At 42.1% G+C, this 13,731-nt stretch overlaps 2 protein-coding genes across 6 annotated transcripts in view; one reads left to right on the top strand and one right to left on the bottom strand.

Annotated features, from left to right (window-relative positions):
• Nucleotides 1–1,094: 1,094 nt before the first annotated feature.
• Nucleotides 1,095–3,522, bottom strand: tmem98 (transmembrane protein 98). 2 transcript variants are annotated; one of them, XM_073494958.1, is made up of 6 exons: nucleotides 3,266–3,522; nucleotides 2,976–3,158; nucleotides 2,220–2,253; nucleotides 2,023–2,138; nucleotides 1,884–1,943; nucleotides 1,095–1,557 (listed from the first exon to the last, which is right to left on the bottom strand). In XM_073494958.1, the coding sequence occupies exons 1-6, from the start codon at nucleotides 3,427–3,429 to the stop codon at nucleotides 1,356–1,358; spliced, it is 759 nt and encodes a 252-aa protein (XP_073351059.1). In that variant the 5' UTR covers nucleotides 3,430–3,522; the 3' UTR covers nucleotides 1,095–1,355. The 2 variants fall into 2 exon arrangements, with proteins under 2 accessions (XP_073351059.1, XP_073351060.1); XM_073494959.1 differs by having other exon boundaries at nucleotides 2,976–3,107; nucleotides 3,299–3,522.
• Nucleotides 3,523–5,838: 2,316 nt separating this feature from the next.
• znf281a (zinc finger protein 281a) overlaps nucleotides 5,839–13,731 on the top strand; it is a 121,519-nt gene continuing 113,626 nt past the window's right edge. For 2 of the 4 annotated variants that reach the window (XM_073494723.1, XM_073494719.1), the window contains exons 1-3: nucleotides 5,839–5,944; nucleotides 6,586–6,746; nucleotides 8,268–8,360. The gene's annotated coding sequence lies outside the window, so the exon portion shown is untranslated. Of the gene's footprint in view, nucleotides 5,945–5,991; nucleotides 6,137–6,585; nucleotides 6,747–8,267; nucleotides 8,361–13,731 lie in introns of those variants that run through there. The other 2 variants (XM_073494720.1, XM_073494721.1) reach the window with 2 other exon arrangements.

Raw genomic sequence — 13,731 nt, 5'->3', positions numbered from 1 at the left:
CACTTAACAAAGATGCTAAACATTATTCCTGGTAAACATCAGCATGCTAACATGCTTACATTGACAAGGCTAAGATGCTGATGTTTAGCAGGTATGTTTAGCATCTAAGAAATGCTAACACACTAGCCTAAACAAAATATCATAGCCTATCATAGCATGCTAACACTCAAAGTGATAATGCCAACATGGTGATGTTTAGCAGGTGTTTAAAGTTTAGCTCTACAAATGCTAACATACTAAACACAAATTCATTCATTCATTCATTCATTCAACAGTCGGCTAAACATCAGCATGTTAGCATTGTTTTTGTGACCGTTAGCATACTGATGTTTAGCAGGTATAATGTTAAACATCTAACAAATGCTAACACACTCAACAAAGATTCTGAACATTATATCTGCTTAACATCAACATGCTAATGCTCACATTGACAATGCTAATATGCTGATGTTTAGCATGTACGATGTTTAGCATCTTTGTTTAGTGTGCTAGCATGCCAAGACATGCTAATCAGCACTAAACTATACAGGTTGATTGGAATGTGATATAGCCCAAGTCATAATTTTGGAAAAATAAAACTTTGGGTAAAAAAACCTTTAAGTAGAACAGATACCTGCTCCTATATTGATAATAGCCTGCATTAATCATAACACAATGCAGTAACTGCTCAACAGGGCATCATTCAACTGGAAAAACTTCTCTGCTGCTGCTGATGTGGCTGAAGCTGCAGCTGTTGCTCTCTCCGAAAACTCAGACAACAAATTTCAAACAGCGCTCGAGTATCTGAGGGCTGTTCCACAAGTCACGTCGACCCCACAAATTGTAAATACATCTGGCCGGGGTTCCACTGGTCCACTGAGTCGGAGCCCTTTTGGGTTCACTGGCTAACTGGGTGTTATTTTCCTCAGAATGGATTAGCTGACTAAGCCTCCATGTGACTGTGCAGTGCTGGTGAGATTGGATTTAGGCCCACTGCTGGGTGATGGCGCACTCGGGAAGAAATTTCCAAAGGCCTTTCACTTGCAGGCAGCTTATACTTTAAATAGAGCAACACTGAAAAGATCTGCTGCGGGGTTACATACAAAAAACCCCTACCTATATCTGTACTTCTCAGCTATTACTATGAAGCTGTAGCACGTTTAGGTGCAAATATGATAAGAAAAATACGTCTTCACCCGACAGTGCTGCCTGTTTACTGCTAAGTGTCCTTTTAGATTGGATGATGAGTTTGGGAAGTCTGCCTGGCAGAACATGTGCCTGTTAAGTACCGATTGAGTGCAGAAGTAAAAAAAAAAAAAAAAGGCAGCTCAAGGATAAAACGAACATATTTGCATGTCCTGCCGCCGCTGTTCGCTCTAGATGGCCTGTTCTCTCTGCACGTCGGCTCCGGGTATGAATCGTTCTGGTTCAGAGGCCAGCGCCGCCTCGCGCAGAACCACCATGTGATCTTCGGCCGCGTGGAGCGACTGGTCGATCCAGTCCATACTGCCGGACATGTGACAGGCGTTGCGGGTGACCAACACCAGGTGGCTGACTGAAAGCAGGAGAGCGGTGGCCCTGAGGAGGAAGAACAGGACGAATCGATCTTTTCACTGCCTTTTGTGGCTGCTGCTGGATGAAAAGCAGTTATTTCTTAAAAGACGAGCGTCTTACTCTGCGCACGCATTAGATTCAATCCGATTAAATGATGAAAAACACAAAAGTTTGAGTTATAATTTCCCCGGTGGCATCAATTTGCTGCAACACTGCGACTATCTGTGCATACATCAATGGTTATTACATTACGGATAAATCAAGTCAAATGGTCTCCAGCACTTACAGATACCTAATCAATCAGACATCTGGAAAAAAAAGCTCCCAAAAAGCCTCTTTAAAGTGATTACCTGGCATCCAGGAGGATCGGATCCAGAGGAGGGTACATGGATCTGACCACGTCGTCCACCCTGTGAGACGGGACAGAGAGGACGTTAGCCCGAGCCTGCGATGAGTCAATACTGACGAAGCGAATGCGGCGTGTGTTACCTGGGGCTGATGCGTTTGGCCACGGTGATGATGTCACTCAGGCTGGCCGGCGCCTTGACCTTTGCTCCCGAACCCATCGTCATGGCAACCAGCTTTTCAGTCAAAGTGTGGCAGATCTGTACGTGAAAGTTTAACGTGTCAGTGAGTAAAAATGTAGATGAAAATGGACGAAAGGAGGAAGTTGGAAACTCTGTTACCTTGAGGATGGAGATGCAGTGAGACACCAGTCCACTGTTGGAGGAAAGTTCACAGAATTAGTTGCTTATATGAAGATTATTTCAATATGCAAACGAGACATTGTCTAATTAAAGATGCATACGTTTCCAGAACAGAAATTTAGAAACGCTGAACAAAGCCGGTCTCAGTGTTCTTCAGCATTCTGCTTTCACAGAGGGAATTATGGATATCTCTTTCTTATGACTCCATAAATCAGAAAATACTGTCAACAGCAATGAAATATACATTTGTTTTGCAATGTTTTGGTGAATAAAATGTTAGATAAATCAGGCTATGAATGATAAATGAGCGAACCCCTCGGAGCAGACCGTCAGATTACAGATAGAGTAGATGTAGATAGGAGTGAAACTGGGAAAGTTTGGTCTAAGAGCAGATTTGTGGCTCAGAGGATGAGAAATGAGTCCAGTGAAAATAGATATCACCATGAAACTTCCCCAGTTAATTACTTATAAAGATAAAGATCCCATATTGTGCTCGTTTATTTTGAGCGTTTAGTGGACAATATTTAATATTTATGTTTTCCTGGTCAATAAAAACACATTTCTTTCCTAGTGTCCACTGCAGCACCTCTGAGCAGGCACCGCCCATCGTGTTTCTGCATCAGTCATCGAAGCAAAACAACCCAAAAAATAAGTTTCTGCCTGTCGCGCCCGGCCTGAAACATCTTAAACTCTAATGTCACGCCGCAATGCCACCGGTAAGACAGTAAGACATACGAGGCGTCCTCTATCCAGTCCTCGTTCTCCAAGATGGCCTCAATGTGAGGGTTGGTGATGACCACGTCGTCCAGCTCCAGCTCTGACGGCTCACTCTGGGTCTCCATGGCTCCGATCAGATCCACTGTGGGTCTGTGAAAGAGAGCACACTTGAAACACCGGGGAAGTGTTGACCTCTCACCACTGTTGCTAATCAATGCAGGCAAAAATTGCCCAGAAATAACTTTTAAAAGTGCAAAAGTGAATAAAAGGGTGGAATATTACGACACAGTATCAGGTAACAGGTCAACTCAAACCATATATTTGAACGTGACTTCACTGACTTGGAGTCGAAGTGGTGCAGCAGGTCGTGAGGGTGGCAGTAGCGGTGTCTGCACACCACCACCAGGGCAACGAAGGAGGCCAGGAAAATGGTGGCCAACACCCCGATCGCCACGATCACCACCGTCTCCATGGTGACTCCGGCTTCCACGGCGGCTGCAGGCGGCGACTTGTTTCGAGAGGAAAGAGAGTCCAATCAGGATGGGCTGATTGTCCGAGCTGGATTACGGGCGCTCATCTGTTGAGGGGAGAATAATGGCAGGGTTCAGTCTGACTGGGTGACATCAAACCAGAGGAAATGACATTATCGTCACACTTGAGGGACGCTTCTGCGAGAAATTTCCATCTTGTTGAAACGCAGAGCGCCTCTGAGCCAACGGGAGAGGAGAACACAATCAGCAGTGTTTTGTCCGTTTCCAAATGTGGCACACCTACAACGCACACACAACTGATCTTTATCTGAGCACACAAGGAGCTGAAGTGCACTCGCCCTTTGTTTGTGCTTCATACAGCGTCATAATGAGAACTGAGTGTTTGCTACACAGAGACCACAACCGACAACAGACACTAAATTAATCCTATCAAGGAAAGGAAAGTTCAAAAACAGCCTGGAGATTTTCTGTTTCAGCTCCACACATCTCAACCTGCAGGAAGAAAACTCTCAATAGCTTTGACCTCTTACCTTCTGATGGTTTCAGTCCAGGCTGAAGTACTTTTGGATTATCTGCAGTTTAATTTAGGCGACATGTTCCCACATTCAGCGTCTCTGAGAGTGTAAAGTGTACCTGTCCCTCTGCCCGAGTCTGGTCACTCATTAACCCGTCCTGCCCCACTTGATTACTCGCGTGAACGAGTGTAAACTCTCCGGAGAGAAGTCACCGGCTCCCCTGACGGCTCTCTAGGTGCGGCGTAATTGATTAGTAATTAGGCGTGACATTTACAAAGCAGAGGTACAGTTTTATACGCTGTTACAAGCACAAATTAGCAAAAGGGCAGCTGAACTTTCAGCATTACAACATCGTAAAGCTGCATTTTTGCCCGGATGATTGTGTGAGACTCTGCAGTGGAATGCTGTAATTCTTTAATCAGATTAATCTGTGTTACACTCGTATCACACAGAGCTTTCTCCTGTCTCTCTGCTGCCACACAGCTTTTCACTAAAAGGTAAACTGAGTGATTGGAGGGATTTTAAAAAGGTGAAGAAAAGTTTGTTTTAAATCACTGAAAATGTCTCACATTCCTCGGTGTGGTCTGTGATGAGTAAAAGCATCAGCCGTCTGAAATGTTCTTCCTTTCAGTCAGTTTTTGCTCTCCGGCCTTTAGACCCAACTTCTGGATATTCTGCTTTTAAAGAGTTTGTTTTTAATCAAGGACGGATGTTTTCTTTAGAGCCTAACCAAGAAAAGTTACAGCAAATATATATTTATTATCAACAGAGACCGACGTGACATAACTCACCAAAGAGCCGCATCATCAGTATTTGTACTGGAGTATGTATTTTTTTGTAATTCTGGTACATTATACTTTCCTCCACTTTACTTAACTATTTCCATTTTCTGTGAATTCATACTTCCACTCCACTACAAGTGATATATTGTAGGCACCTGGACTTGTTTCAGTTTCTTGAAGACGTTTCACCTCATCCAAGAGGCTTCTTCAGCTCTAACTAACTAACTAACTAACTAACTAACTTAGAATTAACACGACCTGGATGACTGAGAACCATCACCAACTTCTGATACTTGCATACATTTAAAATCAGGTACTTTTACTTGACTTTAAGACTTTCACTTTTACCAACGTAACATTCAAACATCATATCTTTAGTATGACTTTTGGGTACATGATCCATCGCTCTAGAAAAGACTGAGCAACATTATAGTAAAGTAGTAAAAAAACAGATTGTACCTAACATACAGAAAGTTTGTGAGTGCAACACTTGTAATAGAGTATTTCGATGCAAAACATCCAAACATACTGAAGGCTACACAATGTTTTTCAAATAGAGTAAACAACAACAAAACTTTTTAAACAAAAAAAAGTGACACTGAAATAATCCATTTAATGGCGCGTGTGGTGCGTAGGCTGTAACTGTGTGTGTGGTCTCTAGTGGGGGAAAGAGCATTCAAAGTAAAGTCACTAATAATGTGGCGGAGATAAACAAAACACACAACTTTAACGACTCATTTTAATAGCTGCTTCAATGGATTAATAGAAGCGCGCGTACAGAAACAAGTTTTTTAACATCACAATCAAAAGATTTCAATCTCACTAAAGACTTTGTTTAACAGTTTAACACCTTCCCACACGATGAGGCAAACAAACAACTTCTTTGCGGTTTACTCACCTAAACATTTTGTCCTTTTTTTTATTACTCGGATCCCTCTGAGGAGACAAAACACTTTCCTCTCCGCGTCCAGGAGCGCGGAGACGGCGCCGACATCTCCAAATCTGCGCTCGTGAGCGCGCACAGAGCTGCTGCCGCTGACTGATGAGCACACCTTCATCCGCGCGTGCCCGGACTCGGGGCCGCGCGCCCGCCGCCATGTTTTATGAAGCCGTCGGACGGGACACAGTGCGGCACCTTTGACGCTAGGTGGCGGGCTGCACCTGCTTTAATGCGCCGCTCTCACCACACACGGCAGCAGGTAAGGTCACAGCTGACCGTATTGAACGCTTCTGCGGGGTAATGAGGTCCTCCGTGTAGTCATTTGTAGAGGCTGATGCTAAATTAGCACGTTTATGCTAATGCTAAGTGTGTCGTGGTTACTTGTTTGTCACCATTTGCACCTTGTTAAATCTGCTCTCCGAGGAAAACTTCGACGTCTGTCTCTACCAGGGTAACGTCACTTGTGTTTTTTATTTTATTTTTTAAATTATTATTAATTGCAGATATTTTGACTTCAAATTAAGAAAAGCACAGGTGTATAAATAAATAGCGTTAGCCTAATTAGCTAATTAACGATGGCGACATTGGATAAGAGTGCTGAAGTCACGCCCCCTTCCGGTTTCCCTCATGGGACCTCACTGCAGAAAAACTTGAAATGGTAGTGAATGTAAATTTAAAAGATGATTTTTCACCTTGAGAAAGTCGCAGTTCGTCAGACAAGTGAAATGAAATATAAGACTATTGTAAATTTGGTGTCAAAATCATATTAAAACCATTATTTGTAGTTTTAGTCTTAAACATGGTCAGTTTGTAACCAATTACTGAGTTACAAAATGCATTCCTGACCTTTGGAAACAGAATTAATTATTATTACTGACATTTAACATCTCACGCTCACAGGAGACTGTTCCCATCTGCTTCAAGACAGCCACCATGTCCCTGTATCTAAAATGTCTGCAGCGTCTATTTTAAAAAACTACTGCCCTGTGGCACTCACCCGGCACTCAGGAAAGACAAAGACACACATCCCTGTCTACATAAGTGGAGCTGAGGTGGAGCAGGTGAGCACTTTTAGGTTCCTGGGAATCAACAACACAGAGAACATATCATGGTCATCGCACATCGCCACCGTGAATTTAAAAAGAAGATGAGAAAAGCACAGAAAAGAGTATTTCTTACACAAAAAGGAGGGTAAATTCCAGAGTCAAATATATAGAAGAGCCATAGAAATCATCCTGAATGGAAACATCACCAACATGGTATGGTTTGTGCACGGCTCAGGACAGGAAGGCTCTGCAGCGGGTAATTAAAACTGCCCAGAGCATCATTGGCTCCGATCTACAGAGCATCAGAAGATACAGAAGTATCCACTGCTGTTCCACCAGACTACAGAGCAGCTTCTCTCCTCAGGATATGAGAATCCTTAACTCATCTTCCACACACTTTATAAAACATTAAGGGAGTGCAACTTAAATTTCAGTCTACAACCCTGGTGTTGTAAGATGACTATTAAATGAACCTTTTAGATTCAAAGTTTCTTGAGCTGTTGTGGAGCTTTTAATCATATCACATGTTCCTCAACAGCAGATGGAGTTTGCTCAGTTGTGATGAAATAGTTAAAATGTTCAAATTTCCAGTTTTTGTGCACTTTATGAAACCTTTAATAGATTCAAAGTTCATAATAGACCTTTGAAAGAATTGTTGACTAAACAATCTCACCTCAAGGTCCATTTAGTAGGCTGTCATCAATTGATGAAGATCCTGTGACATTTTCAAAGCTCGAGAACAACTGCTAATCTGACCTTTGTTATGTGTGGCAAAACTGGGAACCAAATGCTGAGCACGCAGAGGCAGGCAGGTAACAGAACAGAAGGTGAGCTTCAAAGCCCAAAATGAAAGCAACAAAACTGACAAAAACAGGCTGTTTGTACCAAAAGAGCTACAAACCAGAGGCTCTGGGAACACAAGGAGCAACACAGAGACGGTAACAAAACAGACTAACTGACAAAGAGAGAGGGAAAGAATTAAATACACAGGAGGCTCATCCGGGACATGTGAAACTAATCAGGACAATCACAAGGAAGGGAATACAAGAGAAAGACAGGATATAACACAACATGACACATGAGGATGAATCTCAGGAAACACAGGAAACAGTAACTAAACCAAAAACCCAAACCATGACAACCTTGAGTTGAGATTGGTGTTCCAGAGGTCAAGAATTAACTGAAAAACTCAACTTTTGAGCCAACAAGAGGTTGGGAGAGGTCCTTAAAGTGCTCATAAATAATGGAAATTCTTACATCTACAGTTCGATGACAACAGGGCAAATTACATCTGCTGATGATGTTATAATAGAAAGCTCCAGAACAGATACAAAATGGCATATGTGGTAAACCCAATTGGATGTATTTCTCCAACAAATTATATTAAGAATGCAATCCTGAACTAAAAAATCACTTTATAGACACTAGAATGGGATAAATTAGAACGTAATCAAATGTCATTTGGTTGGCATGCAAGTGGTGTTTCAATATATCCTGTTGGACTGGTGATAATATGAAGTTCCTTTATCTTTGCAGAGCACACCGCTCACTCCGCAGATGGATAAAGTGCTGAGAGCTGCTTCCCTTCACAAACATGCAGGACCATTTACAGAATACAACTTTAAAGAGGTATGACCAGCTGCTTTTTCTCCCGGCATACACCACGTCAACTCTTCAAACACTAAACCATGCCAGAGTGTAAAACTGTTAATCCATCTCTGTTACACACCACAAGTCTGGCGCTTTCTCTCATACATTAATGCCCTACATCCACTTTTTCCTGCGTGTTCCACTTTCCCGGAGCTGATCCGTACCACCAGCAGAGATAATTATCCCCTCTTCAACTGAATCCAGAATTTAGCATAAAAGCAGAGTACCTCAGCCCAGAGACGGCGAAGGCTGGTTTGTGTTGGAGTCATCCTGTCAATCACAGCTATGCATCATTAGGTGTGTGTCTGTGCAGCGTTCTAGTACAGGCGGATGTCTTTGAAGTTTTACTAAGCACAAGAATGGAGGAGCAGACTGGGCCGACGCAAAAATATATATATTTTTTCTAAAACATCAGTTTGGATAGAGAATAGAAATGTAGATTCTCATAGTTTGACTTGAACAACTTTTCTTCTCAACATCATGACCACTATGATAAATTAGATAAGAAATAACAATCACCCTTTCATCCACCTCACGTTACTACATCTGTATCTTAAGGGGAACTTTACTGAGTCTCCTCGACTGGTTTCTGCTCACCCTTGTAGCGCTTATTGTTCAGCATCGGCCCACAAGCTTCACAGTGGCGCCAGCCAACAAACAGGTGAGTGTTATCCAGTAGCGGTATTGAGCAGCAGCAGAACTAATCAGGTGGTAATAGCCGATTCCCCCTGAGAGTGAACCTGCCAAGCTGTAATTGAACTATTAACTGTCCTCGATGCTGGCGAGGTGGCTGTCAGGAGTCCAGGAGCTGCATAGAAATGACTCAGGAAGACTGAGTTTACAGGAAAGACAAACAGTTTATTTTTGGTAGATTGGTTAGACTGCTGTTGTATTTCATAATTTCCTTCAAAATATAAGCTCATTTTCTTTCATAGCAGGGGTTGTAGCATTGCCTCTTGGGGGTTGGCCAGCCCCTCAAGGAAACCCCCCGCCTCTCTAAAACAAACAAAACATAAAATTTATGTTAGATTGTGAATTCAAACTTTTATGTTCAAATTTTATTTTGATATTCCAAATTTGTTTCTGCTTCCTTCTCTTTCCGCTCAACGGTGTTTCTGCTACTGTATAGCAGAAGTCACTGACGATGTTAACTGTAATATTATACTGCGTCGAGGTTCATGTAGAAAAGAAAATATTTACTTGTAAATGAGGAAGAAGCAGTTTCCTCGTCAGTCGAGTTTTCTGAAGTCACCTCCGGAGTCAGTGATGTTTCCCCATCACGTAGATGTACACTGCAGGTTTACAAAAACAGCCATCATTCTGCCATTAGTATTTGTCACACTCAATAATTAGAGCAAATGGATTGTATCGTAACAGACATCTCCCCCTGTTGTCTCCTCCAGATCTTGTGATAGACAAACTGGTTTGCCAGCTGCTGAGTTCAGCAGTCGACAGGAAGTAGTAAATGATGCATGATTTCCCTACAACTTTATTTCACTTCTCATTATCTCAGGCATGCTCCTCACAGCACTGATGGATTCATGACAAAGTAGACAGACTGAGTAAGTCCCTGTCGCTCTCCTTTTGTTTATGAACAGTGAACAGAAATGCTCGTTAATCCTGGTTGATGATTTTACTTAGAGTCATTGAAGTAGATGCTCAGCACTGGTGCTTTGGACTGTCTGCCTTTAACTGATCGATGTGGTGGGTTTGTTTACAGCCCCTGTGGCCTTTTCATGACATCTATAGCCCTGTGCAGCTCTGCAAGCGACAGGGGAGGGGCATTTAGTGTGTGTTTGTGTGAAGGGGGGTCTTTCTTAAACAGATGGCTGAGGGTGGCCTTTGAGGAGCTGTGGATCTGGAGCAGCACTCTCATGATTTATCTATTGCTTTCGGTGTCTTAATCAGAAACAGTGGGAAACAGTCTTCACTGTCACTGCTTGACAGCAGGCTTTGTGTTGTTGACAGAGTGGCAGGCATCTCAAATATATTTCCTTCAGCCTCCCTTGCAGGTGTGGTCGTTTAAGCGGAAAATCAATCAACTTTGGCAATTTTTTTTCGTGTGATTTCACATTACTTTGATGGCTTGGATTCTGATTAAATTCAAGACTTCATAAACAGTTATATATTAAAGCAATGTTTTCAGACCTCAGATGTAATCAAGATTTTTCCTATTTTTTCTTCACCTTAGCTGACTTCGTTATCTTCCTCACATTTTCATGCATGAGTCGAGGCTTTGCTTCATCAGAGCAGAGACTGAAAGATGAGAATATGTTTGCCTGAAAATAAAGAGGAAAAAATTGTTGCCGCCTCGTCCAACAATATATTGGAAAATATTACTGGCCAGTCTGGAGGGAGAATTGTTGTTGAAGCCCATATACCCCCTGTTGTATTTTGCTATGCCCGTCTTATGTGTTTTGCGGAGGTGGTAATGCTTCCCAGATTTAAAAAAAACAAAAAAAGATGTTTTGTTTTCTCTGTTTTATCAGCACTCTGAAGCTGGAGGCAAACCATGACAACACCATCTGTATCAGACCATCTGACTCAGAAATGTTGGTAAAGAGGCTTCACTTCTAAAGAATGGAAATAGTTATAAAAAGTAATTTTTAATGTGTGCATATGTTTGGTTCTGCGTTTGTTTAAGACCTCAACTCAGACACCATCACCACGACCTGAAGTGGTCAGAGAGTGGTTGGTTTGTGGCTTGTTACACTAGATTGATTTTCCTTTTGTGCATGTGAAGCAACTCTTTTTTGCTTGTTTTACATGTACTGTTGACAACTTGAGGTTTGTACATCGATTTGCTGCTGCTGCATTGAGCTTGAATATGCACACATGGCGAGGAACTAACATCAGCATGGCTGCCACAGATGATTGCGCTCTTATGAATCAATTTCTTAATAGTCCAAAATGAAGTGTAATGTGGGTTGAGTCATGTGTGGTGTAAGCAATGCGTGGTTGCATCAGTGCTAAAGTTGGTCAGATAGATAGCTTTTACTATCTCTAGCTCCATTTTTAACACAAAGAGGGTTTGATTGCTTTTGCAACTGGTTCATTTTTTTAAACTGAAAGCACTGTGACAATATGATTATCCATCAGAATTTTGTGTTCAGTTGCAAGAGGTGGTCTGTTTAATTCAGTTGGAATTTCTGCGCCTTATCCTCTCCAATAAGGCTGTTTTATGTTTCTCTGGGTTAGGCAGAGAGGAGAGGCCTAGTGGCCACAGTGGGGCCTGCCCATCCATACACGCCGAGCTTGGATGTTACTTGGTTTTGGCAAGGCAGCGTTTGCCAGGCTGTGGAGGGCAGCCTATCTGCCTATCTGCTTTCTGTAGCCCAGAGTCACACTTGCAGCAAAGAGCAGAGCAAGAGTATAAGCCGAGGAGGGATTGTTAAAGCTGGAGAGGTTGGTGTGTTTACTGGGGAAACTACAGGTCACAATCCCCTGTATTAGCACTGCCGCTTAGCTATAACTGTATTCATCAACTCTGAGTCAAGTCAACTCAGTTCTATTTATCGGGATGTTCAAAATGACTGAATTCCCTAGCACTTAAACTGAAGTTTAAACTAGGACTAGTTAGCTAGTCTAACAGAAAGAAAACACTCAACATGACATGACATGACATGACAACCAATCAATAAATTAAAATTAACCAACCCCCCCCACACTGGAAAAAACTTTTAATGGTATAAAAAAAACAAGGAGCCAGAAAGGATGAGCACCACTGCTTCTACACATTAAGAAGAGCCATTCAGGGTGGTTTAGGCATCTGATCACGTTGCTTCCTTGACCTCTTCCTGTGGAGGTATTCTGGGTTTATCCAACTAGGAGGGGACCCTGTGACTGACCCAGAGCAGACTGGAGGGGTTGTGTATGTATTATGTATGGCCTGGTTACACTTTAGGATCCCCCACAAAGAACCAAAGAATGTGTTTCAGCCTGCTGCCAATGTGACCAGGTTGCCATCAGAAATGGCAGAAATGGATGAGTGGATGAAACGCACAATGGCTTGCAGAAAAGTGGAAGAACCCTTTTTTTTTAATTCACGTTAACGGTGCGTTTAATTTGGTCGCCTTTTGCTTTTATTTCGGAGAAAACAACAGGAGATACTTTAGAGGGTGAGGAAGAAAGTCAGCAAAAGTGACTTGCTGCACTTGGCAAACAGTAGTCTTTTTGAGACCATCAAAATGGTTAAATTTGGTATGATTGAAATTATGTGTTCTAAATAAAAAAAAAAGAAAAATGTAACAGCGCCTTCCAAATTCCAGTTTGATTAAATTTTTTTACAGTGAGTCAAACTGTGTATGTTTAAAAACTCCATAGTTGGCATAGCATCCATATTTTGACAGTTTTCATAATCCCCAAATTTGTTAAAGTGCTACTAAGGGACCCAAAAACTCTGACATGTTGTGTGCTGTTTGTCACAACAACAAAATAAATCTGTCTTCAAACATAAATTATGACAAAAATGGAAGCTTAGGGCCTGGACCACCAGGGAACTTGTGATCCTGTTGTGTTCACAAGGGATTTGCAGCTTTTGATAGAAAATGAATGAGGCAGCGGTTCTGCCTCACTCACCACATTTAGTCTGGGTATAACCCGAGACTATTTGGCACTAAAAGGATTGGGGAACAGAGGCAAAGAGGACGAGGAAGAAGACTGCTGTAACAATCTGAGGATCCATCCAATGACTATTCTTCCCATGACACAACAATGCATTATAAAGCTTGTCCCGGGTGGAGACGAGAGGTGAATGCTCTCAATGCACTATATATTTAATGGCCATGAAACATGAATAGATTAAATGGTCTGTTCAACAATACAGCAAGCAGGACTGCTTTATATGATAATATCTTTAAGAACATTGCAGCTCATTACGTAAACTGACTGAAAATGAATCACCAGCATATTTCATAAATGGATGCATCTGAATAGATCAGCCAATGAATAGACTATATGACACCCTCTGTTCATGCAGAATATTTCCAGTTTTAAGTGCCACTTATCATATAGTTTGCTTTTAATAGCCCTGTGCTGGTTTTCTGGCCTTTCAACTTGTTAAAAAGACAATTTTCTGTGAAGAGCAACTTCAAAATCTCTTGACTTTCAGAATAAGGCAGAGAGGAAAAAAAACAAAAACGTCCAAAAGCGAAACGAGAGAGTTTTTCTAAATGTTCCCAGCTTTTACCCCAGGGAGCTCCAATCCCTGCAGCTCCAACGGCTTACATGGCTTCCTATTTTATAAGCAGCTGAGTTGGAATTGCGGGAAGCTCTCTGCAACTGAGAGTGATACAATGGGGCTGGGTGCGGTGGGCTCAGATAAAGGGTGGGGGATTCAGTGGAGTATAGG

This window comes from Pagrus major, chromosome 23 (assembly GCF_040436345.1).
Source record: "Pagrus major chromosome 23, Pma_NU_1.0".
Classification (NCBI taxonomy): Eukaryota; Metazoa; Chordata; class Actinopteri; order Spariformes; family Sparidae; genus Pagrus; species Pagrus major.
The sequence above is the reverse complement of the archived record's forward strand: the minus strand, read 5'-3'. Positions and strand labels throughout refer to the sequence as shown.